General features: G+C 45.9%; 1 protein-coding gene across 1 annotated transcript in view; it reads left to right on the forward strand.

Annotated features, from left to right (window-relative positions):
- ADAMTS8 (ADAM metallopeptidase with thrombospondin type 1 motif 8) overlaps positions 1–23,868 on the forward strand; it is a 77,855-nt gene that overhangs the window by 44,434 nt on the left and 9,553 nt on the right. Inside the window, exons 2-6 of the mRNA XM_063943631.1 lie at positions 617–856; positions 3,625–3,757; positions 7,089–7,256; positions 19,923–20,221; positions 21,099–21,282. Coding sequence (XP_063799701.1) covers positions 617–856; positions 3,625–3,757; positions 7,089–7,256; positions 19,923–20,221; positions 21,099–21,282 — 1,024 coding nt within the window. The remainder of the gene's footprint in view (positions 1–616; positions 857–3,624; positions 3,758–7,088; positions 7,257–19,922; positions 20,222–21,098; positions 21,283–23,868) is intronic.

Below are 23,868 nucleotides of genomic sequence, written 5' to 3' on the forward strand. Positions count from 1 at the left end.
GAGCCAGGCCAGCGGGATAGTTCTTCTACTATCCACGCCACCAACTTCTCCCTTTAGTAACCCGGTGGTGAGCGAAGCGATCCACCGAGCCTGAGGGGGTACATTTCGGGTACCTTGTTCTGGCATGGCTCCTCCTCCAAGTGAAGTGGCTCCTCCCCTGGTGACGTCAGAGGTCCATTCTCTAACTTGGTTTTAGACTTTACCTTGCTGTCAGGGCAGCCATCAGAGGGGGACTGTGGGGACTGGTGTCCTGGGCCCTTACAAAGAGGGGGCCCACTCCTTGCTCCTACCATCAATACCTGTAGAGCTACACCAGTATGTGAATAAACAGCAGGTTGATGCGCAGGGAGGACTTCTTAAAACAAGCCTCACTGCCTATCAGCTCTCTGAGAACCGTTCCTGTAGGTCTGCAACACTCCACCTATATGTAACGTCACAATGTATGACATCACATAAGGATGGAGAGGTGCGGCAGAATATTTTTGGGGGAGGGAGGGGCCCTGTCTATTTTTTCCATCCCGGGCCCCACAATTTCTGATGGCAGCTCTGCTTGCTGTACTAAATACTGCACCATGCTAGCAGTAACTCCCTACATTAAACTCTTGCACCGTTTCAGCTGCACCTGCTGACATTAATGTCCATCGCTGCCCAGATCTACAAGCACCCAAGTCTGAGGAACTCAGTCAACCTGGTGGTGGTTAAGGTCCTGGTAGTTGAAGATGAAGACTCCGGTCCAGAAGTCTCAGACAATGGAGGCCTGATACTACGTAACTTCTGCAGGTGGCAGCAAGGCTACAACCCACCAAGTGACCGGCACGCAGAGCATTACGATACAGCCATTCTCATCACCCGACAGGTATGTGACCCCTTGTAATGACACTTCCTAATGTCTGAGCTCCAAGAATACAACGCCTTGGGCCATAAATATCACTTACAGCTATTCCTGGCCTGGCTGCTGTTATAGTCTAGTCACAGCCACGTGCTACTGACAGGAGAAACACGACTTCACAGCCAAAATATCCATTTATACATACAGCCTGATCAAGGACTTATGGGGCCCTAGACAAGACACTGCTTTGGGCCCCTTTAGAGTTTAATCCAGCTGTTTATATTGTGTGATAATGTGTTGCTCTTAGTATAAATACTTCTTTTAAAGGGTGTAGTATGGTATGCCGGCGGCCAGGCTCCCGGCGACCAGCATACCGCCGCCGGGAGCCCGAACGCCGGCATACCGACAGCGTGGCGAGCGCAAATGAGCCCCTTGCGGGGCTTGGCAAACCTGGACGTCCTTGCCATAGAAAGGGGTGGGCTTCGGGGAACCATGGTTACTTGGAGTTTTCTGAATACTAGGCAGGCCCATCAGGCTCCTTATACAGAAGTGATTTGTTACTTAGTTAAAACATGCAGATACTAGCGATTCCGCTTGTCTAATAGGGCCCCAAAATTGTGCTCAATCTCCCCCATCCTAGCACCTACCCAATTGGGGACGTTCTCTTTTAAAAGAGGGCATTCCCTTCTTTAAAGCAACAGACAAAAACACCCAATAGTACAAGAAGCATTAGGAAGTCCATTTTATATCTGGAAGAATAAGCAACGATGTCTTCTGAAGAACAAAAGTATACTTTGTCCAGGTGCTACATAAAAAAAAAACATTTGCAGATATTTAAAATAGAATGTGTCCAACTCAAAAAGTGCCACCATATGCTCAGCACAGGGGGAGCCTCAGCGACGGAGGGGTTAAGTGAAATGGAAAACACTGATATAATAACCAGTTATACCACTTACTTACTGTGCATGCACCTCATTATCAGGTGCAAGTGGACTCTTATTCTTACAGGGACTGTCAGTCCACAGAACGCCATAGACTGAGTCCTTCATACTGTAACAATAAAATGGGTAACGTCATGTACTGTTAGGTTAGATTTTCAACCGTTTAAAACATTTTTTCACAAGAAAAATAATAATAATCCCCAACGATTCATCCTAACTTCTCGCATTATTCTACTACAGTGGGCAGTTATCACTGTAAGCTCTAGGCCAGAGGCGTATCTAGGGTAGGGCGGGTGGGGCACGTGCCCTGGGCGCCTTGGCAGGCCCAGGAGAGGGGGTCGCCGCCGGCGTCCAGGGCATCATGCCCCACTCGCACCCGTCAACCCTAAATGTGAGGGGAGGAGAGCGCAGCGTCTCTTCCTCTCCTCACCGCCGCTGCCAGCACTAGCAGCGCTGCTGTGTCCGGTCTCCGGCGCTAGCCAATCAGGGCTTGCGGACCGGCTCCTGATTGGCTGCCGGTCCGCGAGCTCTGATTGGCTAGCGAACCGGCGCCAGACAGCCGCCGGAGACCGGGAGCGGTGAGGGGAAGGAGAGGCGCTGCGCTGCGCTCTCCTCCCGTCACATAACAACAAGCCAGCGGCCGGTGAGTGACGGGGGGGGGGGGGCAAGTATCTGGCACCAAGTGGGGCCTGGCACTGTGGGGCATGTATCTGGCACTGTGGGGCAATGTAACTGGCACTGTGGGGCAATGTATCTGGCACTGTGGGGCAATGTAACTGGCACTGTGGGGCAATGTAACTGGCACTGTGGGGCAATGTATCTGGCACTGAGTGGGGCGTGTATCTGGCACTGTGGGGCAATGTATCTGGCACTGAGTGGGGCATGTATCTGGCACTGTGGGGCAATGTATCTGGCACTGTGGGGCATGTATCCGGAACTGTGGGGCATTGTATCCGGCACTGTGGGGCAATGTTACTGGCACTGAGTGGGGCATGTATCTGGCACTGTGGGGCAATGTATCTGGCACTGTGGGGCATGTATCCGGCACTGTGGGGCAATGTAACTGGCACTGTGGGGCAATGTAACTGGCACTGTGGGGCATGTATCTGGCACTGTGGGGCAATGTAACTGGCGATGTGGAGCATGTATCCGGCACTGTGGGGCATTGTATCCGGCACTGTGGGGCAATGTAACTGGCACTGTGGGGCATGTATCTGGCACTGTGGGGCAATGTATCTGGCACTGTGGGGCATGTATCCGGCACTGTGGGGCAATTTAACTGGCACTGTGGGGCAATGTATCTGGCACTGTGGGGCAATGTAACTGGCACTGAGTGGGGCATGTATCTGGCACTGTGGGGCATGTATCTGGCACTGTGGGGCATGTATCTGGCACTGTGGGGCAATGTATCCGGCACTGTGGGGCAATGTATCCGGCACCGTGCGGCATGTATCCGGCACTGTGGGGCAATGTAACTGGCACTGTGGGGCATGTATCCGGCACTGTGGGGCAATGTAACTGGCACTGTGGGCCATTTTCAGTGGCCACACCCCTTCTGGAGCGTAGCCACACCCCTTCTGGTGTGTGTGTGGTCACGCCCCTTTCTTCTTTTTGTGTGTGTTTTTTTTTTTTTTTTGGGGGGGGCGCCATTTTCCATCTTGCCCTGGGCTCCGAAAACCCTAGTTACGCCTCTGCTCTAGGCATCGTACCTGGAGAATGGGGCTGTATGTATAGTTGCCATTGCCTTACGTATTGTGTGGAAATACTCCATACATTGCTCATTGTGCTGCCCCAGTTTCCCTTCCCTGACGTGCTCCTCTGCTTGGACCTGAGTGTGATATTTTTGTGTGGCAGGACTTCTGTGGACACGACAGCTGTGACACGCTCGGCGTGGCTGACATCGGTACAGTCTGTGAACCAAGCAAGAGCTGCTCTGTGATTGAAGATGATGGACTGCAGGCCGCCTACACCCTGGCCCATGAGCTTGGTATATTGAATACAATATCGTTATACTGTATACGAGGTGTGGCTATTAAATAACGAGACTGTACTTGTAAAAAATAAACCAAAAGGGAGTGGGGGAACATTGGGGGTCATTCCGAGTTGTTCGCTCGCAAGCTGCTTTTAGCAGCTTTGCACACGCTAAGCCACCGCCTACTGGGAGTGTATCTTAGCTTATCAAAATTGCGAACGAAAGATTAGCAATATTGCGAAAATACTTCTCTGTGCAGCTTCTGAGTAGCTCGAGACTTACTCTGCCAGTGCGATCAGTTCAGTGCTTGTCGTTCCTGGTTTGACGTCACAAACACACCCAGCGTTCGCCCAGACACTCCTCCGTTTCTCCAGCCACTCCCGCGTTTTTTCCCAGAAACGGCAGCGTTTTTTCACACACTCCCATAAAACGGCCAGTTTCCGCCCAGAAACACCCACTTCCTGTCAATCACATTACGATCACCAGAACGAAGAAAAAACCTCGTAATGCCGTGAGTAAATTTCCTAACTGCATAGCAAATTTACTTGGCGCAGTCGCAGTGCGAACATTGCGCATGCGCAATAAGCGGAAAATCGCTGCGATGCGAAGAAATTTACCGAGCGAACAACTCGGAATGACCCCCATTGAGCTTGGATTATCCCAAAGTGGTTTTGCAAAGTCTCACCCCTCTTGCACAGATACTGTAGTTTGCTGACCCATGGCGTTTGAAGAAGTTGCGTTTTTCCTGTGCATCGTAAAAGTGCTTCGTTCAAAAGTAGAGCAACGTGTTAACTTAAACTTTATTTTAATTTGACAAAATGTTCACTGAATCTTTCCGTATGCTAAACAAGGCTTATGGAGCAGATTGTGTGTCACATGCACGCATGTTTGAGTGGCACAAAAGATTTAGTGGCGGTCGTCAGGATGTCGAAGATGATGAATGCAACGGAAGGACTTGCCCATCAAAACACAAATGAAAATGTGGAAAAAATTTAGAAAATTGTTCGTACTGACCATCGACTCCGCATCCAAATGGCTTGCAGAGATGGGAAACATCGACAAAAAAACTATTTGGCAGGTTTTGCTTCAAGAACTTATCATGACAAAAGTTTGTGCTGAGATGGTTCCAAGGCTTCTCACTGGCGAGCAGAAAGTAACGTTATTACATGCGATGAAACATGGATTATCCAGTACGATCCTGAAACAAAATGTCAGTCTGTGCCCTGGAAAACACCATCATCACCAAGAAGAAAGCACGTCAAAGCAAATCCAAATTCAAAGCCATGTTATTTGTTTTCTTTGACATCTAGGGTGTTATTTTGGCAGACTGGGTACCAGAAGGCATTAAGTGAATCAACATTACTACAAAGATGTTCTAGAAACTTTGCGGGGAAGAATCAGAAGAAAGAGGCCAGAGTTGTGGAAAAATGGCTTCATCCTCCATCAGGATAAAGCACCAGCCCACACAACTCTCTCTGAGATGCAGTTTTTGGCCGAGAAACAGATTGCAGTGCAGGATCACCCTCCATACTCGCCAGACCTAACACTGAGTGACTTCTTTCTTTTCCCTAAAGTCAAAACTGTTCTCAAGGGGACCTATTTTACATCAGTTACTGAGGTGAAGAAGAAAACGACCGAGCTGTTTAGACAGCTGACAGATAACGAGCTACAGCACGGCTTTGACCAATGGAAAATAATAATGCAGCAGTGTGGGGATGCAGATGGGTAGTATATAGAAGGGGAAAGAATGTACTTAATATGATTAAATGTAAATTATAGAATTAGTTTCATTATTTAATAGCCACACCTCGTATGTCTGCCCTTTTCACAAGCACTTATCCTGGGTTGACTAAATATAAGCACAGGACAGAAAATGCTGGATGCTAAGCCCTTTTGCTATGAAATATTCACTTAATGTTTCAGAACAGATTTGGGATGGGTCTCTGCGATACAGTGTCCGCCTCTGAATTTAGCCAAACCTGCTTATAAATATTAAATGAATGTGCAGGGAAGTACTATTTCCCCTCCACTGTGGGTCAGTTTGGCGGCCACATTCAGGACCCCTGCTACGGCGATAGACTTGATTACGTTTCTTGCAATCAGGAAGTTTTCCAGTTCTGGTTTGGATATTGGAAAATAAGAAAACAGAAGTTCAAACCCACATTCTCCTTACCTGATTCTATTTCATTACAAAACCAAGGTAGAGCTCTCAAGAAACACAAGGCCACATTTAGTCCAAGTTTCTAATAGCAACAACATAAGTGAGAGATGCGTTTTTGAGGAGTAGGTTTTACTATCAATTAAGCTCAGGAACTCCTGAATGCTATTGTTCACTTAAGGGATAGTGGTGGTCATTCCGAGTTGTTCGCTCGCTAGCAGTTTCTGCAGCCGTGCAAACGCTATGCCGCCGCCCACTGGGAGTGTATTTTAGCTTAGCAGAAGTGCGAACAAAAGGATCGCAGAGCGGCGACAAAATAATTTTGTGCAGTTTCAGAGTAGCTTCAGACCTACTCAGCGCTTGCGATCACTTCAGACTGTTCAGTTCCTGTTTTGATGTCACGAACACGCCCTGCGTTCGCCCAGCCACGCCTGCGTTTTTCCTGGCACACCTGTATTTTTTCGAACACTCCCTGAAAGCGGTCAGTTGGCACCCAGAAACGCCCACTTCATGTCAATCACTCTGCGGCCAACAGTGCGACTGAAATGCTTTGCTAGACCCTGTGTGAAACTACATCGTTCGTTGTAATAGTACGACGCGCGTGCGCATTGCGCCGCATGCGCATGTGCAGAAGTGCCGTTTTTTTGCCTGATCGCTGCACAGCGACGAAAGCAGCTAGTGATCAACTCGGAATGACCCCCCGTATCTCTACCACAAGATAAGCGCAGTGTCGGACTGGGGCATGAAGGGCCCACCAGGGAAATGCAGTGGTAGGGGCCCATGTTTAGAGACTTGGCAAACCATTAATGTATGGTCTGGGCCCCTTGATAAATATAAATATAAATAGTAAATACTGCTAGTTTATACGTGATGATGTACCACATTAATAACAGCAGTGTACACCATAGTCCTGTGCAGTATAAGGTAACCTAAGCATAGTGTATAAGCAAGTGCTCAACCTGGAACCTGATCCCTAGAGGAGGGGGTGGGCCCACAGGCCGTGGGGCCCACCGGTGGTTTCCTCTGTACCCCTGTGGGCCAGTCCGACACTGGATAAGCGGTATTGCTAGACAGAGACAGGGATGTGATACATGCATTATATCAAATCCTACAAATCAAACAGAAGAAACCTAAAGATGCATGAATGGTTCTTACTCTGCTAACCCACTGTCTTCTCGATTTGCTCAGCGCATGTCCTCAGTATCCCGCATGACAACTCCAACAACTGTAAGAAGGTATTTGGAGAGTTGAATAAAAACCATTTGATGGCTCCCCTGTTTCTGCAGCTCAATAAGTCCACACCATGGTCTCCATGCAGCGCCATGCACCTTACAGAATTCTTTGACAGTGGTCACGGTAAGCGTCATCTACAGTTCCAGCTTTACGATTGTTATCATAGTAATATAGGTGTATTGTGTACGACTTATGCACATGTATGAGAATCTGCCCTTCACATCACTGGCTCATGGGCTACGAGAAGAGGGTTAGGATGCAGGGGGGAGGGGGGTTAGGTTTAGGCTTGGGAGGATTAGGGATAGGCACCACCTGGGAGGGTTAGGGTTAGCCTGCGAGGTTGGGAGCAGGGCCGGTTCTAGCCCTTTTTGCACCCCGGGCGGGAAATAGGGGTGTGGCTTCATACAGGGGGCGTGGTCAGTTATGCCCCCTGTACAGTAGAGTAGCGCCACTGAAATGCTGTGCGGTGCGCGATGACGTCATCGCGCACCGCACAACAAAGGTCCTCTCCACGAAGGGAAACTAGACGCGTAGCGTCTAGTTCCCTTCACAGCGGGACCAGCGGGGGACACAGCGGGCAGCGGGGGGCACAGCAGTAGCGGATCTTGCCATGGTGCGGCGCCCTCCGGATGGCGGCGCCCCGGGCAAAAGTCCTGCTTGCCCGTGGCAAGATCCGCTACTGGTTGGGAGGGTTATGTTAAGGCTGCAGGTGGGGGGGGGGATGTTTAGGTTTAAGCTGTGTGGGGGGTTTAGGGTCAGGCTTCAGGAAGGGAGGGTTAGGGGGGTAGAAGAGGAGGGTTGGCATACTTACCTTCCAGGTGTCGGTATTCTGACTGTCGTCATCCCAATCACCAGAATCCTATAAAACGTGGCCCCCTCCTGTCTTCGGTCAGACTGGTGTTTCTGAGCCATACAAGGTATGGTTATTACTGACCTCAGACTGGGCAAGTTGTTTTATTATACACAAATCTAGAATTCCGGCTCACATTTTATTAATAACCATAAACGTCATTATTTCATATTAAACTGATCTTGCAAGAACCTGTTGTGGTGAAATATTGGATAAAAGCTAGAAGTTAGATAACAGTGCGATAAGGATAAAGAGAATGTGAGTAATAAAAGAAGGACCTAATGTTCTTGGGGAACGTGTTCCGTCTATCGGGAGTAAAATCACACAGGAATCAGAATAAATTACTTTAACCTTTCATGCCAATTCCCGCTATTCACGTTCCATCGTCAATATAGTGATTCCTTGCACAAAATGAAATTGAGAATTGTGCAGGTATTAATTATACATTATATCAGTAATCACTTTCTCTGCACTGAGTATCACAGATCATAAATTATAATAATGATAATAACTCTGTTCAGTTATGGTTATTATCACGCTCCATGGAAGATTAAGTAACCTATGAAGTACTGTTGAAAACATTTTATTACCCAGTCCCGCTGCTCATGTAAATGAAGGCTGGATGATTGACGCGCAATCAATTAATAAATTAATATCAGGACACAGATGTTTTTCATAAATAAATAATACTTTCATTTTGTGGTGGTTATAGTACAAATTTAAATACAAAGCTGTCTAAGGCTGAATATACACCAGCACAACTTGTCGACGTACTTGCCTTCGCGTTGACAGAACAGCCAATCAAGGTAAGCATATATACTTGCCAATCGGACGCTCGATAGGTCTGTGCAGATGCCACAACTGGGGTAGGGTAATTTTAATTGGCCTGTCCAGCTGTGACGTCAGCCCCTGCAGCCAGCGTACAGACGGCCGGCGGACCACCCATACACACAGCCAGATGCGCCGATATATCACGTAGTGTGTAGCCGGCTTTACTGGTCACAAGGTTACTATTACTGATATCAGTCTCCAATAGGTTATTATTTACTAAATATCCATTAATGTACACAGCAAGGCTCAGATCATACTTACCAATGTGCCGTTTCACCCCTGCCGGTGACTGCTGCGGCCGAGTGATTTGTGTATTTACGTCCCACCCCCTGTATTGCGATGACGCATATTGTGGTATCACATGGGGGAGTCCGGGTCATGATTCCTTGTGGGAGGGTGACTTACTGGGTACTATCCAAAATTTGTGAGTCTCCTAATTGTTCTGGGAAAGTAGGAACGTGTGCCTTGGGTCTGGGATTGAAATGCCGGCGTTCAGAATGCCGGCTGTCAGAAGACCGACTGCGGCATCCCGTTGTTCAGAATTCCGTCAGGGGAAAGTAAGTATACTTACCTTCCCCCATTGGCACCCTAACCCTAACTCTCCCTTATAGCAGCCTAACCCTAACCCTCCCCGGTGGTGCCTAAACCTAACACCCCTCCCCGTATCCTATACCTAACCCTCCCTCCCTACAGCCTAACCCTAACCCTCCCCAGTGGTGCCTAAACCTAACCTCCTCTCCGCGTCCTAAACCTAACCCTCCCTCCCTACAGCCTAACCCTAACCCTCCCCAGTGGTGCCTAAACCTAACACCCCTCCCCGTATCCTAAACCTAACCCTCCCTCCCTACAGCCTAACCCTAACCCTCCCCAGTGGTGCCTAAACCTAACCTCCTCTCCGCGTCCTAAACCTAACCCTCCCTCCCTACAGCCTAACCCTAACCCTCCCCAGTGGTGCCTAAACCTAACACCCCTCCCCGTATCCTAAACCTAACCCTCCCTCCCTACAGCCTAACCCTAACCCTCCCCAGTGGTGCCTAAACCTAACCTCCTCTCCGCGTCCTAAACCTAACTCTCCCTCCCTACAGCCTAACCCTAACCCTCCCCAGTGGTGCCTAAACCTAACACCCCTCCCCGTATCCTAAACCTAACCCTCCCTCCCTACAGCCTAACCCTCCCCAGGTGTACCCCCCCCTCCCCCTCCTGCAGCCTAACACGCACCCCCACCCGCGTGGCTTACCTGTCAGAATGGCCGGCAGACGCGCGTTCAGTATGCTGGCGGTCGGGATTCCGGCGCCGGGCTTGTGTCCCTGTTTGGGATACTGATATCAACATTCTGAGTAGTGTTGGGATTCTGGCGTCCGTATTTCGACTGTCGGGATCCTGACCAGCTCCCGCGCCGCATGCTCAAAGTATTTCTAAGTATATTTTCTGTGATTGCAAGCACATCATTGCTCTGAGTTCTCTGGAACAGAAAAACGTCCCTCACCCCAGGCTCACTGTGTCTTGTCAAGATCATACTTGTAGCCCTGAGTTTAAATGGAGTATTACCTGCTGAAACTCTACATAGCAAGATGGGGGTCTCATATGTGAAATATAAGGAACATGCCAAGGTCTGGACAGGTTCTTGTACAGCCGCGTGAGAGCTGCAGAAAGGCTCCATCCTTTATCTTGCACTGTATCTGTCGCTTTGTCTCAGCCAGTGAGTGAGAAATGGGCTCTGTGGCTAATCTATCAGGCAGCGATGTCAGAGCAGGATGTTCCTGTGATCTAGACTCAGATCTGTCCATCATGAATGAAATAGAAAAGCTTCAGGATAAGAACTTTGTGTTCCTGTGTCAGCTCATCCAGCACCCCCTGAGGATGGATGGCGTCACGCCTGAACTGCAGCCTGGAGAAGTGAATCTGGAGGAAAACGCAGACTACCGCCACCTGTGACAACAGTATGCACATATATCTCGCCGGGCTGACAAGAGATTGGATCTGGGAGCTTTGATTAAACAGGAGACAGGTCTATAGACCATAGCACACGTGTCAGCGTGGAGAGCGCTGACTGATGTTACAGCTGAGGGACATGGTCCCAGCTATTCAGTGATGACTGAGGATCAGTCATGTTTATCAGTCACTGCGGCAATCAAACATCCGCTCTGTCGCTTCAGCTCCCCACGCTGGCGATATGATGATGGCTTAGGGGCCTATTTAGCAAATCACATACAATATGCTGGATATATCCTGAAAAATGACACTTTCAGGGGATAACCACAAATATTAAGAATCTCCCAAATGCACCATTTCCGACAGCAGTCGCAACCCCATATGGGGGCTGCAAAGCTGTTAAATTTACCAAGTTCCGGAGCATTCAGGAGCTTGGCCCGGTCTTCATAACACCATTTCCAGATGGCGTTACTCTATAGTAGCACACGCTCCCTCTCTGACACGAGTCAATTCAGTTTGAAAATATATAAGTCTGATAGATAGCGAACCCATAGTACTGCGGAGATGATTCGATTAAGAGTGGCGTGAGATGGGTTCTATGTATTAAAGTACCAGAGTTCATGTTGCTCAATTGCTCCTAGCTGACACATTGAAGTGAATGGGGAACACTCATCCCCTGTCACCTGGAGCAATTAAGCTCTAGACAGGGCCCATGCAATGTTTTCTCAACGTAGTAGCCCAGATGTGGCAGGGGAGGAGCGGGCCTCATTCACTTCAATGTGTCAGCACACAACAACTGAGCCTTATCGACGCAGTGCTCTGCTCACAGAAAGTCATTCAAAGCGTAATTCCCTACTCTACCGGAACGTCCCAATTTTTGGTGTGTCAAACAGATTCCCGAAGGAGTAAGTCAATCACCTAGTACAACGGGTAGAAGGGGTGCAATGCCATGATTATCAGAGAATCGCATAAGCTTGGCCATGCCCCCTTCTTCACCTATCAGGAAATTGCATCATACTGCAAGGAGCAGGGCTTAATGATGAGAAGATCATCCTCCATGAACTCTCTAAAATGTTTTGGTTGGCAAAAATGAGTGAAAGTCCCCATCTGACACCATTCTAAGGCAATGAAATGAAAGACCATTGGCTCCTGCAAATAAATCTTCCTAAAATATACATAAAATCATATATGTACAAATAATGAAGAAAGCCCCAATCAGCATCAGCAGTGAATTGGCAATCAGCCAATCAGAAGCGACAATCAGCAGCGTGTACTGCTGCAGACATCACACATCATAATTAATAATACGGCTACTGACTGGTGTACGTGTGATATCCCCGACTCCTGAGGGAGTATGACTTCTACCTGAGGCCAGCCTGGAGCGAGAAGCAATGGTTGGAGGAATCCAATGTAATGATGCAAGTTTGTATCATCGCACAGTCCAAAATTCAAATAGAGGAGCTACACCAACTGCCAGTGAGTCCCGGCCAGCGATGATTGGCAGCGTTTGGGGTGGCAGTTGGTGTGGCTTCGGTTTGAATTTTGGACTGTGCAGCAGCGCCACCTCTGCAACTGCCACGGTCAGCGACTATGATTTTATATGATTCTAATACCAACGGATGGATTTGAAAGTGTAGCAATTAACTGCACACATGGGTGGTCATTCTGACCCGTTCGCATGCAGCGCTTGTTCGCTGCGGTGCGAACGGGTCAGAACTGCGCATGCGCGGCGTGTGCATTGCGCACGCACAGCATTGCCCGGCAACAGACATTGCCAGGCAATGGAGCACCTAGCGTGAAGAAAAGATGCAGCGCTGGACGGAAAGAAGATTGACAGCGGAGAGGCGGTCCGGGGCGGATACTCACCGTTGGAGGCCGTTTTCGGGGAGTGGTAAGAAGAACGTAGGCGTGTCCAAGCAAACGGAGGGCGGATGTCTGACGTCAGGACCGGGACTTTCATCGCTGGATCCGTCGCACTGGGTAAGTAGCTGCTGGGCTGGTCTTGTTTTGCAGGAAACTTTTTAAGCATAGCAGGGCGGCACAAGCGATCGCAGCCCTGCTATGCTAAAATACACTCCCCCACCCATAGGCGGGGATTAGTTGATCGCAGCAGCAGCAAAAAGTTGCTGGCTGCTATCAACTCGGAATGACCCCCATGGTGCTGAAGATCAGTGATGCAGGGTGAAGAGACATACTTATTTCTGACTTGTGTGTAACTCTGAATCAGAACCAGGAGCACATTGGGGAAATCCAGTCCTGGAACTATGGGCCCAATTCATGTTTGTATGCTATGTTGTTGTTTTCGCAACTGAGCGATTACCAGCAGACTGCGCAAGAGCTGCAATCGCTCTGCAGTGTCTGCACATGCGTCACGGTACCTGTGCGATTGCACTCACACTGACACTCTAAACACAGAGTGATTGACAGGAAGGGACAGTTTGGGCGCATTAACATGGGAATGGCTGCAAAACCGCAGGTGTGTTACGGACGTTTTTCCGAGGCGTGTATCTGCCTTCAGCTGTGATCATGTAGGTTGCGAAACCTCTCATTGCTACTCATCTAAACTGGAGGAGAATGTACAAAAATGTGTTACACTTCTACTCTACCTCTACCTCGCCTCCTTCCTGCCTCCGTTCCTCAACCACATGCTCACGCCTCATGTCATCTGTCAGTCTTCCCTCTCCCCTAGATTGTAAGCTCCTAGGAGCAGGGTCCTCCTCCCTCCTGTTCTCACAGCCATCTTCTCTAGCACTTCCATGACAGCCTTCACTTACTCAGTGGCCATTTAGCCCGGAATTCCTCTCGCTCACGGCCGTTTGTCTCTTCCAGCGTCTCTACTCCTGCCAGTCGTGCCATCACTACTGAAGACAGGTTCCACCCATCGCCAATTGCCCCTGCACACACCTTTCTTCCCAGCTGTATTGTGCTCTGACAATTGTGCTGCTAATTGTTACCTGTACTCTGCTTATGTACTGTAATGTTCTGTGTACCCTGTACTGTCCTACCGCTACCAGATGTACAGCGCTCCGGACCACTGGTGGCGCCTTATAAATAAAGTGTAATAATAATAATAATGCTCTATGGCATGCTTAGCGAGTCTCCCTGAATCTGAGGAAGACTCCCAGAAATAGGGATGATGTCCCTGACTCCATGAAGAGTCTAGTCTCCCTGAGGCCAGGCGGGCGCAACACAGTGATAAATTCAATATTCATGTTAGGACACGCCTCCCAGAGAGTGCAGTACACGCCCTCTTCAGCGTTCACATCCTCTCTGAAATGCTTTTCGAAAGTAGGCAAGTATGTAATCTACTGGATTATAGGCAAGTATGTAATCTACTGGATTATAGGCAAGTATGTAATCTACTGGTTTATAGGCAAGTATGTAATCTACTGGTTTATAGGCATGTATGTAATCTACTGGATTCTAGGCAAGTATGTAATCTACTGGTTTATAGGCAAGTATGTAATCTACTGGATTATAGGCAAGTATGTAATTTACTGGTTTATAGGCAAGTATGTAATCTACTGGTTTATAGGCATGTATGTAGTCTACTGGTTTATAGGCAAGTATGTAATCTACTGGTTTATAGGCAAATATGTAATCTACTGGTTTATAGGCAAGTATGTAATATACTGGTTTATAGGCATGTATGTAATCTACTGGTTTATAGGCAAATATGTAATCTACTGGTTTATAGGCATGTATGTAATCTACTGGTTTATAGGCAAATATGTAATCTACTGGTTTATAGGCAAGTATGTAATCTACTGGTTTATAGGCATGTATGTAATCTACTGGTTTATAGGTAAGTATGTAATCTACTGGTTTATAGGCATGTATGTAATCTACTGGTTTATAGGCAAATATGTAATCTACTGGTTTATAGGCAAGTATGTAATCTACTGGTTTATAGGCATGTATGTAATCTACTGGTTTATAGGCAAATATGTAATCTACTGGTTTATAGGCATGTATGTAATCTACTGGTTTATAGGCATGTATGTAATCTACTGGTTTATAGGCAAGTATGTAATCTACTGGTTTATAGGCATGTATGTAATCTACTGGTTTATAGGCAAATATGTAATCTACTGGTTTATAGGCAAGTATGTAATCTACTGGTTTATAGGCATGTATGTAATCTACTGGTTTATAGGCAAGTATGTAATCTACTGGTTTATACTAGGCAAGTATGTAATCTACTGGTTTATACTAGGCAAGTATGTAATCTACTGGTTTATACTAGGCAAGTATGTAATCTACTGGTTTATAGGCAAGTATGTAATCTACTGGTTTATAGGCATGTATGTAATCTACTGGTTTATAGGCATGTATGTAATCTACTGGTTTATAGGCATGTATGTAATCTACTGGTTTATAGGCAAATATGTAATCTACTGGTTTATAGGCAAGTATGTAATCTACTGGTTTATAGGCATGTATGTAATCTACTGGTTTATAGGCAAATATGTAATCTACTGGTTTATAGGCAAGTATGTAATCTACTGGTTTATAGGCAAATATGTAATCTACTGGTTTATAGGCAAATATGTAATCTACTGGTTTATAGGCAAGTATGTAATCTACTGGTTTACTTTATAGGCATGTATGTAATCTGCTGGTTTATAGGCATGTATGTAATCTACTGGTTTATAGGCATGTATGTAATCTACTGGTTTATAGGCAAGTATGTAATCTACTGGTTTATAGGCAAGTATGTAATCTACTTGATTATAGGCAAGTATGTAATCTACTGGTTTATAGGCAAGTATGTAATCTACTGAATTATATGCAAGTATGGAATCTACTGGTTTATAGGCAAGTATGTAATTTACTGAATTATAGGCAAGTATGTAATCTACTGGTTTATAGGCATGTATGTAATCTACTGAATTATATGCAAGTATGGAATCTACTGGTTTATAGGCAAGTATGTAATCTAGTGGTTTATAGGCAATTTTGTAATCTACTGGTTTATAGGCATGTATGTAATCTACTGGTTTATAGGCAAGTATGTAATCTAGTGGTTTATAGGCAAGTATGTAATCTACTGGTTTATAGGCATGTATGTAATCTACTGTGTTCTAGGCAAGTATGTAATCTACTGGTTTATACGCAAGTATGCGATCTACTGGTTTATATGCAAGTATGTAATCTACTGGTTTATAGGCAAGTATGTAATCTACTGGTTTATAGGCAAGTATGTAATCTACTGGTTTATAGGCAAGTATGTAATCTACTGGATTATAGGCAAGTCTGTAATCTACTGGTTTATAGGCAAATCTGTAATCTACTGGTTTATAGGCAAGTATGTAATCTACTGGTTTATAGGCAAGTATGTAATCTACTGGTTTATAGGCAAGTATGTCATCTACTGGTTTATATGATAGTATGTAATCTACTGGTTTATAGGCAAGTATGTAATCTACTGGTTTATATGAAAGTATGTAATATACTGGTTTATAGGCAAGTATGTAATCTACTGGTTTATGGGGGTCATTCTTTAGTTGATCGCACGTATCAACTTTTTGCTGCTCGTGCGATCAACCTGACGTCGCCTATGGGGGAGTGTATTTTAGCATAGCAGGGCTGCGAACGCTTGTGCAGCCCTGCTATGGTAAAAAAATTTCAAGTAAAACAAGACCAAGGTTTTAGTTACTCACCCAGTGCGACGGATCCAGCGATGAAGGTCCCGGTTCTTGACGTCAGACATCCGCCCTCCAAACGCCTGGATCCGCCTGCGTTGGACTCACCATGCCTGGAAAAAACGGTGAGTATCCACCCCGGAATGCCTCCCGCCTGTCCGTCTTCTTGCGATCACCGTTGTGATCACATTTCTCGCTGGCGTCGTCGTTGCCTGGTGACGATCGTCTCCAGGCAATGACGAGCGTGTGCAATGCGTCCGCCGCGCATGCGCATTTCCGACTCGTTCGCACCGCAGCGAAGAACGTCATACTCACTGTTATTTGTGTTATTTGTAAAGTGCCAACATACAGTATCTATGCTATTGTGTTACAGGAGGCATGTGACATGTATCAGTGTGCTTTCCTACATATCTTGTCCCACAGTGCTCCTTATGTGAGTGTAGCAGAGGGGGAGAGAGCAGGGGAGTGCGGGTTCTGTATGGTGTAAGGTTTTCTCCTCTCTCTGCACAACATAAATCTGTCACAAGTGTGAGATGTGCTGCAGATATGCAGCTTTTTTACAAGAGTTGCTGGTTCAGACTACGGCAGGTGGGTTCTGCAGACTTATAAATGTCTGATAGCTGAAGGCATAAGGAATAATAGCTGCTTATGTTTCAGCACAGGACCTAATGTAACCTCTCTGCTGGGATATGTAATAATAGTAACAACTTGGAAGTGGGTGGCTGGTCCGTCTTTTGTCTTTCATACCTAGCTGCAAAGTCTACTCCCATGGAACTTATGGAACATCCCATTAAAATTGTCAGGTTGCGCGTGTAAAAGAACAGCGATCAGGTCATGTGATACAGATTTTGGTCCTAATTCTCAATAGCACATCTATGACCACTTACTCAGACATTTTGTACCCGCCGAGTAGCTCCCTGCCTGCCCGCCGTGTGCCGGGTCGCAGCGGGTGCGTGTTACGCCATGCAGGGGCTGCGTGTTACGTCACACAGCCGCCGCGGCCTGCCCCCGCAACAGTCTGGACACGCCTGCATTGTCCGGACCACGCTCCGGCAACTGCGTTCTAACGCTGTTGGTATGCCGCCTCCCACCCTGCGACCGCCTCTGCCTGTCAATCAGGTGAGGCGCATGCACACTCCACAAAGGAATTCAGACTGCGATCGCTGCCGCTGCAGTGATCCAGTCTGAATTAACCCCCTTGTTCAAGTCTTATAAAAAATTGCCAAAGGTCAGTGTACAGATGGAGCCACTTTATCTAGGCACACCATGGTTTATTAGCGTAAACCCTTCATCTTTTGTTCTCAGCTGCAGTACAATACAGAGAGAACAATACGTCAGGGGATTAAGGTGCTCATTCCGAGTTGATCGCTAGCTGCATTCGTTCGCTGTTCAGCGATAAGGCAAAAAAAGGCACTTCTGCGCATGCGTATGCAGCACAATGCACACGAGCGTCGTACTAATGCAACTAACAATGTAGTTTCACACAGGGTCTAGCGAAGCTTTTCAGTCGCAGTGCTGGCCGCAGAGTGATTGACAGGAAGAGGGCGTTTCTGGGTGTCAACTGACCGTTTTCAGGGAGTGTTTGGAAAAACGCAGGCGTGGCTGGGCAAACGCAGGGTGTGTTTGTGACGTCAAAACAGGAGCTGAACAGTCTGAAGTGATCGCAAGCGCTGAGTAGGTTTTGAGCTACTCTAAAGCTGCACAAAAAAACGTTGTCGCTGCTCTGCAATCCTTTCGTTCGCACTACTGCTAAGCTAAAATACACTCCCAGTGGGAGGCGGCATAGCGTTTGCACGGCTGCTAAAAACTGCTAGCGAGCGAACAACTCGGAATGACCACCTAAGTCATTACTGCAGGGGATTAAGGATGACTGACCTGGCTGAGTTAATCCTATTAAAGCCCAAGATAAGCATGGCTCCATCTGTATCTTGGGTGGTGACTGAAACACTGTACTGGAACCTACTTAGGACCGCTCCAGAACTACTAGAGTAACAAGCCCTAATAGTACAAGTCACATGATGCTCAGGGAGTCAGGAACTCATCCTGCAAGCAGTACATGCATTGTTCAGTTACCCATTATTACTGCTCTAAGAATGGTTTATGTCTGGCTGACCAAATATCCTCACAGGTGTTTGGTATGTCTGGATTTCAATGTTCATTTTGTCGATGAAACCTTTGACAAAAAGTATTCAGCGACTACAGTTTATTTCAGGACTTAAATTATTCTAAAATTATACTAAAATGAAAAGTGAGATCCACTGACTAAATTTTAAATAAAACAAAAAAAAAAGTGATTAAGAATTTAAAATCCTTGTCAAAATTAACACTGGAAATAGGGATTTACATTTTTAAAGAACAATTATGTATTCTAGATATTTGCAGAAAATAAATATGTCCTGCTATGAAGGAAATAGGAGTTTGGATTGCACTTGTATGTTCTAATAAACTTAAGGTATTTATTTGTATATGATATATATATATAGGAGTACTATGGTAAGTCAGGCTCAGTGTGTAACACATTCTCAGCCTACTGAGCCTAGATTACTAATGATATATGGGAGTACTATGGTAAGTCAGGCTCAGTGTGTAACAGATTCTCAGCCTACTGAGCCTAGATTACTAATGATATATGGAAGTACTACGGTAAATCAGACTCAGTATGTAACATGTTCTCAGCCTACTCAGCCTAGATTACGAAACACATAGTTAAAGGTATGCAAACTTCCCAAGGGAATTTTAGAGAAATGTTCTTCAGCAGAATCCATTACAGTATCATTAAACTGTTTGCAAAAGTTATGACTAAAACATTGACTAAAATTTTACTAAAATTAAAACTGAGATCCATTGGATGTCTGGACTGAGCAATTAACAATCGAGATAAGGATACTGTATATCCCCACAAACTTGTATATAAACTATATAAAATCACCAGCATACCTCATTATACATCAAAGGTCTTTTCGTGCTCCTATAGAAATCTTATTTAAACGCACCTATGGCAGCCTCTCTACCCACATAGATCAGCCATAAGCTAATGTTACTCACCTTATTAATAACTGCACAGGCCGACTCTGGTCCCCAGCCCAAAACTTAGTGCTTTTATTATAAAAAGTGTCAGCTTGCTTCCTGGCGGATGGGAGGTGAAAGTGTAAAGTATCCAACCCACCAGAATACTACATAAAGTCCTTTGTGTTTACTAAAATAATCCACTCCTTTGGCCCCTTTCTGCCCTATATCAAAACTTTTAGAATATAGCTATCTTAAACATATAGTTTTTTTGTTTTTTTTACTATACACTCTATTAGTTGTATCATGTACACTTGTGTTTTATTGTTCCCGTATAAGAGTCTCTATGTAACAGTACATGAAAGCCTCCCTCTGTTTTGTTTCCCCAAGTTCCATTTTCTTTAATGTTTCACAATAAAATCAAATATAATGTAATATTCAGAAAGTATAACTGAAGAGGGATTGTGGAGCAGTAACTTGTGGCTAACACCTTCTATGTTTTATTATGTGCCTTTTCTACATAAGGAGACTGTTTATTGGATGCACCAGGCACCTCTCTTGAACTTCCACGGGAACTTCCTGGAACATCCGCTCGCTATGACTTGGACAATCAGTGTCGCCAAGTATTTGGGAAAGAGTTCTCTCACTGCCCAAACACCAGGGAAGACGACATTTGTGCTCAGCTGTGGTGTAAAGTTCTGGATGAGCACGTCTGCCACACCAAAAATGGAAGCCTACCCTGGGCTGATGGGACTTCCTGCGGAGATCATCACGTGTGCTGGAATGGGGTTTGTCAAGTGGAAGAAGACGTTGTTAAGCCTAAGGTAGCTTCATAACTATAGGCAAGGTGCACATTATAATAAAGGCTTTAGCTGTAAAACTAAGCATTATTTACAGGCAAAGTATAATATCCAGGCATCGCATATGATTCCTCCACAGAAGCCTGAATGAAATATGGGTTGTCATACTCTCCCAATGCAAACAAAGTAGTGACTACTGCAATTAGCTTTTTCATATACATGCTCAAATTAGCCTTTATGTAATGAAATGTGTGTGCTAGGGCTGAACAGACAATAGTTTACATACCCATTGAGGAAGAATGCTAGTTTGGGTTACCAGTTGTTTAGAAGCCACCAGGTGGACATGTTGATCAGAACCCTGTATTTGTTGCTGGTTCAGCCCTGGTCCCACAATAATGGGGCTTGGAGCCTTATATACACCAATTTACTTACTCTAGTCTAAAGTTTTCACATTGTTGTACTTCCGCCTGTTACTTTAAATACATTTAATTTTTACTCTTGCCACCCTAGTTTCCATATAAGTATATACATTGAATGGTACAGAAAGACTGATATTTATTTGGCAACAATGAGGTTAATACAGAATATATTGTTTCATAGGTTTATTTTTATACAGTAAATTGCACATATGAAAGTGTTTGTCCTACTGTACTTCTATAAAAATAGTGAAGGTGCTGCATAGCACGTCAAGGTATTTCATACAATGCCTGGATTCTATACATTGTTTAGAAAATATGCATACAGTGGTATCAACCGTGAGTCACTGACCCATTCACTGAAAGCAGATACTACTGTATATTTACTGAACATGCGACTAAACCAACATAATGCAATAATACTCATATGGTACATCATATTCCTTTACATGTCAGCATCAAGACCTGTAATCTGTGTCTACCAGGTGCCAGTAGATGGAAACTGGGCCAGTTGGGGTTCATGGGGCGAGTGCTCGCGAAGCTGTGGAGGAGGGGTGCGATTTTCCTACCGAGAGTGCAGTGACCCTGAGCCTGAGAATGGAGGGAAGTACTGTCAAGGCCAAAGAGCCATCTATGAGTCCTGTAACATCCAGGAGTGCCCGCTACAAGGTATGTATAAAGTAACAGTGCCTTTCTTTGGCTATCTGGTCTCTAGGTTGACCACTCTTAAGGGCCCTACACACTGGCCGATTTTTTGAAAGATATGAACGATCTCGTTCATAAATGAACGAGAACTCGTTCATATCGTTCAGTGTGGAGACTCCTGCGATGAACGATGCGCGGCCCCGCGCTCGTTCATCGCTGGTCTCCCGTCGGCTGTGCATGCAGGCCAATATGGACGATCTCGTCCATATTTGCCTGCACTTCAATGCAGCCGCGTGACGGGGGGAGTGAAGAAACTTCACTCCCCCCGTCACTGCCCCCCCGCCGCCGGGTCGCTCGTCGGCCGTATCCGCCGTCGGGCAGCTCGGCGGCGGGTCGGCCAGTGAGTAGGGCCCTTTAGGTCGACCACTATTGGTCGATTTGTGTTAGGGCGACATGGTTTCTACTGTAGGTCAACATGATCACTAGATCGACATGAGTTTTTCACAATTTTCAAAAAAAAATTTAAAACTTTTTTATACTTTACAATCCACGTGGACTACGATTGGAACGGTAACATTGCCTGAAACATGGCGAGCGAAGTGAGCCATACGAGGTGACTTGGTGCACTAATTGGGGTTCCCGGTCACTCTGCAAAGAAAACGACACCAATTTTTTTTTTTAAACTCATGTCGACCTAATGTTTGTGTCGACCTATTTTAGGTGGCAACCTAGTCACTGTCGACCAATAGTGGTCGACCTAGTGACTGACGACCTAAGTGTGGTTGAACCTATGGACCACACCCCTTTCTTTGTGGGCACTAAAGTGGAACAATCACTACTGAATGAAGAAACTTCTTAAAATGTTTCTCTATCAATTATGTTTAAAGGGACATTTGTAATATAAAGCTGAAAAGTGATTAAAAAAATGTCAATAAGTTGGTATGCACTGATAGTTTATATGAACTGTGACCCCTCCCACCTGAGTCAGCGATGTTACTCTAAAGAGTTCCAGCATAACACACATCTACAGTCTCCAAACGCTGCTATTACTTCCCATACATATGATGAAAACTCAAGCACCCCTAAAAACCACCCAAATACACCATAGCATTATCCATAAACAATACTTCCCAACATATGGGGAGATTCAAATGTTTGAAAAGTCAGTTGGGAGTCTGTTTTTTCCTATTTAATAGACAGGAAAAAACAGACGCCCAACCGACTTTTCAAACATTTGAATCTCCCCCATGGGATTTGAAATCAGGGACCCCTTGAGCCGGAGGCAGACGGCCTCATGAAAAGGATGTGTGGCCTCATGCCCGTGGGCTTCCCCAAGGCTCTCCCCACACTGTGTAGTTGTAGCTGTGAGAGTGCTGCCCCAACTCCCCCCACAACGGGACACTGCGGCTTAGGGGTTGGACGTCAGGACAGTCTCTGAAAAGTGGGATTGTACAGCCCAAAGCGCGGAGTTATGCATAAACAAAAAGGTGTAGCACCATAAAAGAAAGGAAAAAGGTGCACAGGGATGCATTGGCCATATACAGATAAAAGGTGAGAGAGAGAAGAAAAGGTGAGCATGTCCCAAAAAGTACAACAGTAAAGATGATAACACAAAAGGTAATGTTAAGAATATTCTATATAATAAAATCAAGCTCTGATAAAAGATTAAGATAGATCAGGGGTAAGAGGGAAAGAAGGAGGAAGAGGGGGAGAGAAAGGAGAAAGGGGGGCACTGGAGAGAGAGAGAGAGAGAGAGAGAGAGAAGTACACAGAGAGATAGGAGGAAAGAGGAAGAGAAAATAAAAGCAGCAGTCACGCTCTCGGGAGGCAATAGTGCCCTGTTACAGCACTGCTGGTAAGTGCTGGATTCACCAGATTGTGGGAGAATTCCCCACTTTTTTGTGAAACAGGAGACTTTCCCTCTAATTCGTGTGTCTCCTGGAGGTTCTAAGATACTGAGTAATTATGTACCACTCAGAATAAAATTCACACTCCTCTCAACTACAAATCTGTCACCCTCACCACACCTCTCTCTATTTCTAGCCCATTTCTTCACATACTATCTCTTGTCCTCTTGGCTCTGCTGATTTCCGCCTCTCTTCCTCGCTGATCACCACTTCCCACCCTTGCATTCAGGGTTTCTCCCGTGCTGCTCCTAAACTCTGAAATGCTCTGTCTCGTACCATTAGACTCTCATCCAGCCCACTAGGATCCAAGGGTGCCTTTAATACTCATCCTAGCTTACCATCCCTCCACCAGTCTCTGCCCTCTTCTCCCCACTGTGTCCACACATTACCCAGTAGTTCGCTTCAGCAGGTTCCTCTCCCATTGGTCTTCTACAAAAGCGTGTTAGATGCTCACTTTATGTATCTGGGAATTTATATACTATCTGTACACATATCCGTTTGATAGACAGCGTCTAGTTAGACAGTCAATAGATAGACACCATATATTAGACAGACATTAGGTCGACAGGGTCAAAAGGTCGACAGGGTCAAAAGGTAGACATGGAAAAGGTCGACAGGTCAAAAGGTCGACATGGTCAAAATATCGACATGAAAATGGTCGACATAAAAAAGATAGACACATATTTTTTTATGTAACATGTTT

The sequence above is a fragment of the Pseudophryne corroboree genome, chromosome 10 (assembly GCF_028390025.1).
Source record: "Pseudophryne corroboree isolate aPseCor3 chromosome 10, aPseCor3.hap2, whole genome shotgun sequence".
NCBI classification, from domain to species: domain Eukaryota; kingdom Metazoa; phylum Chordata; class Amphibia; order Anura; family Myobatrachidae; genus Pseudophryne; species Pseudophryne corroboree.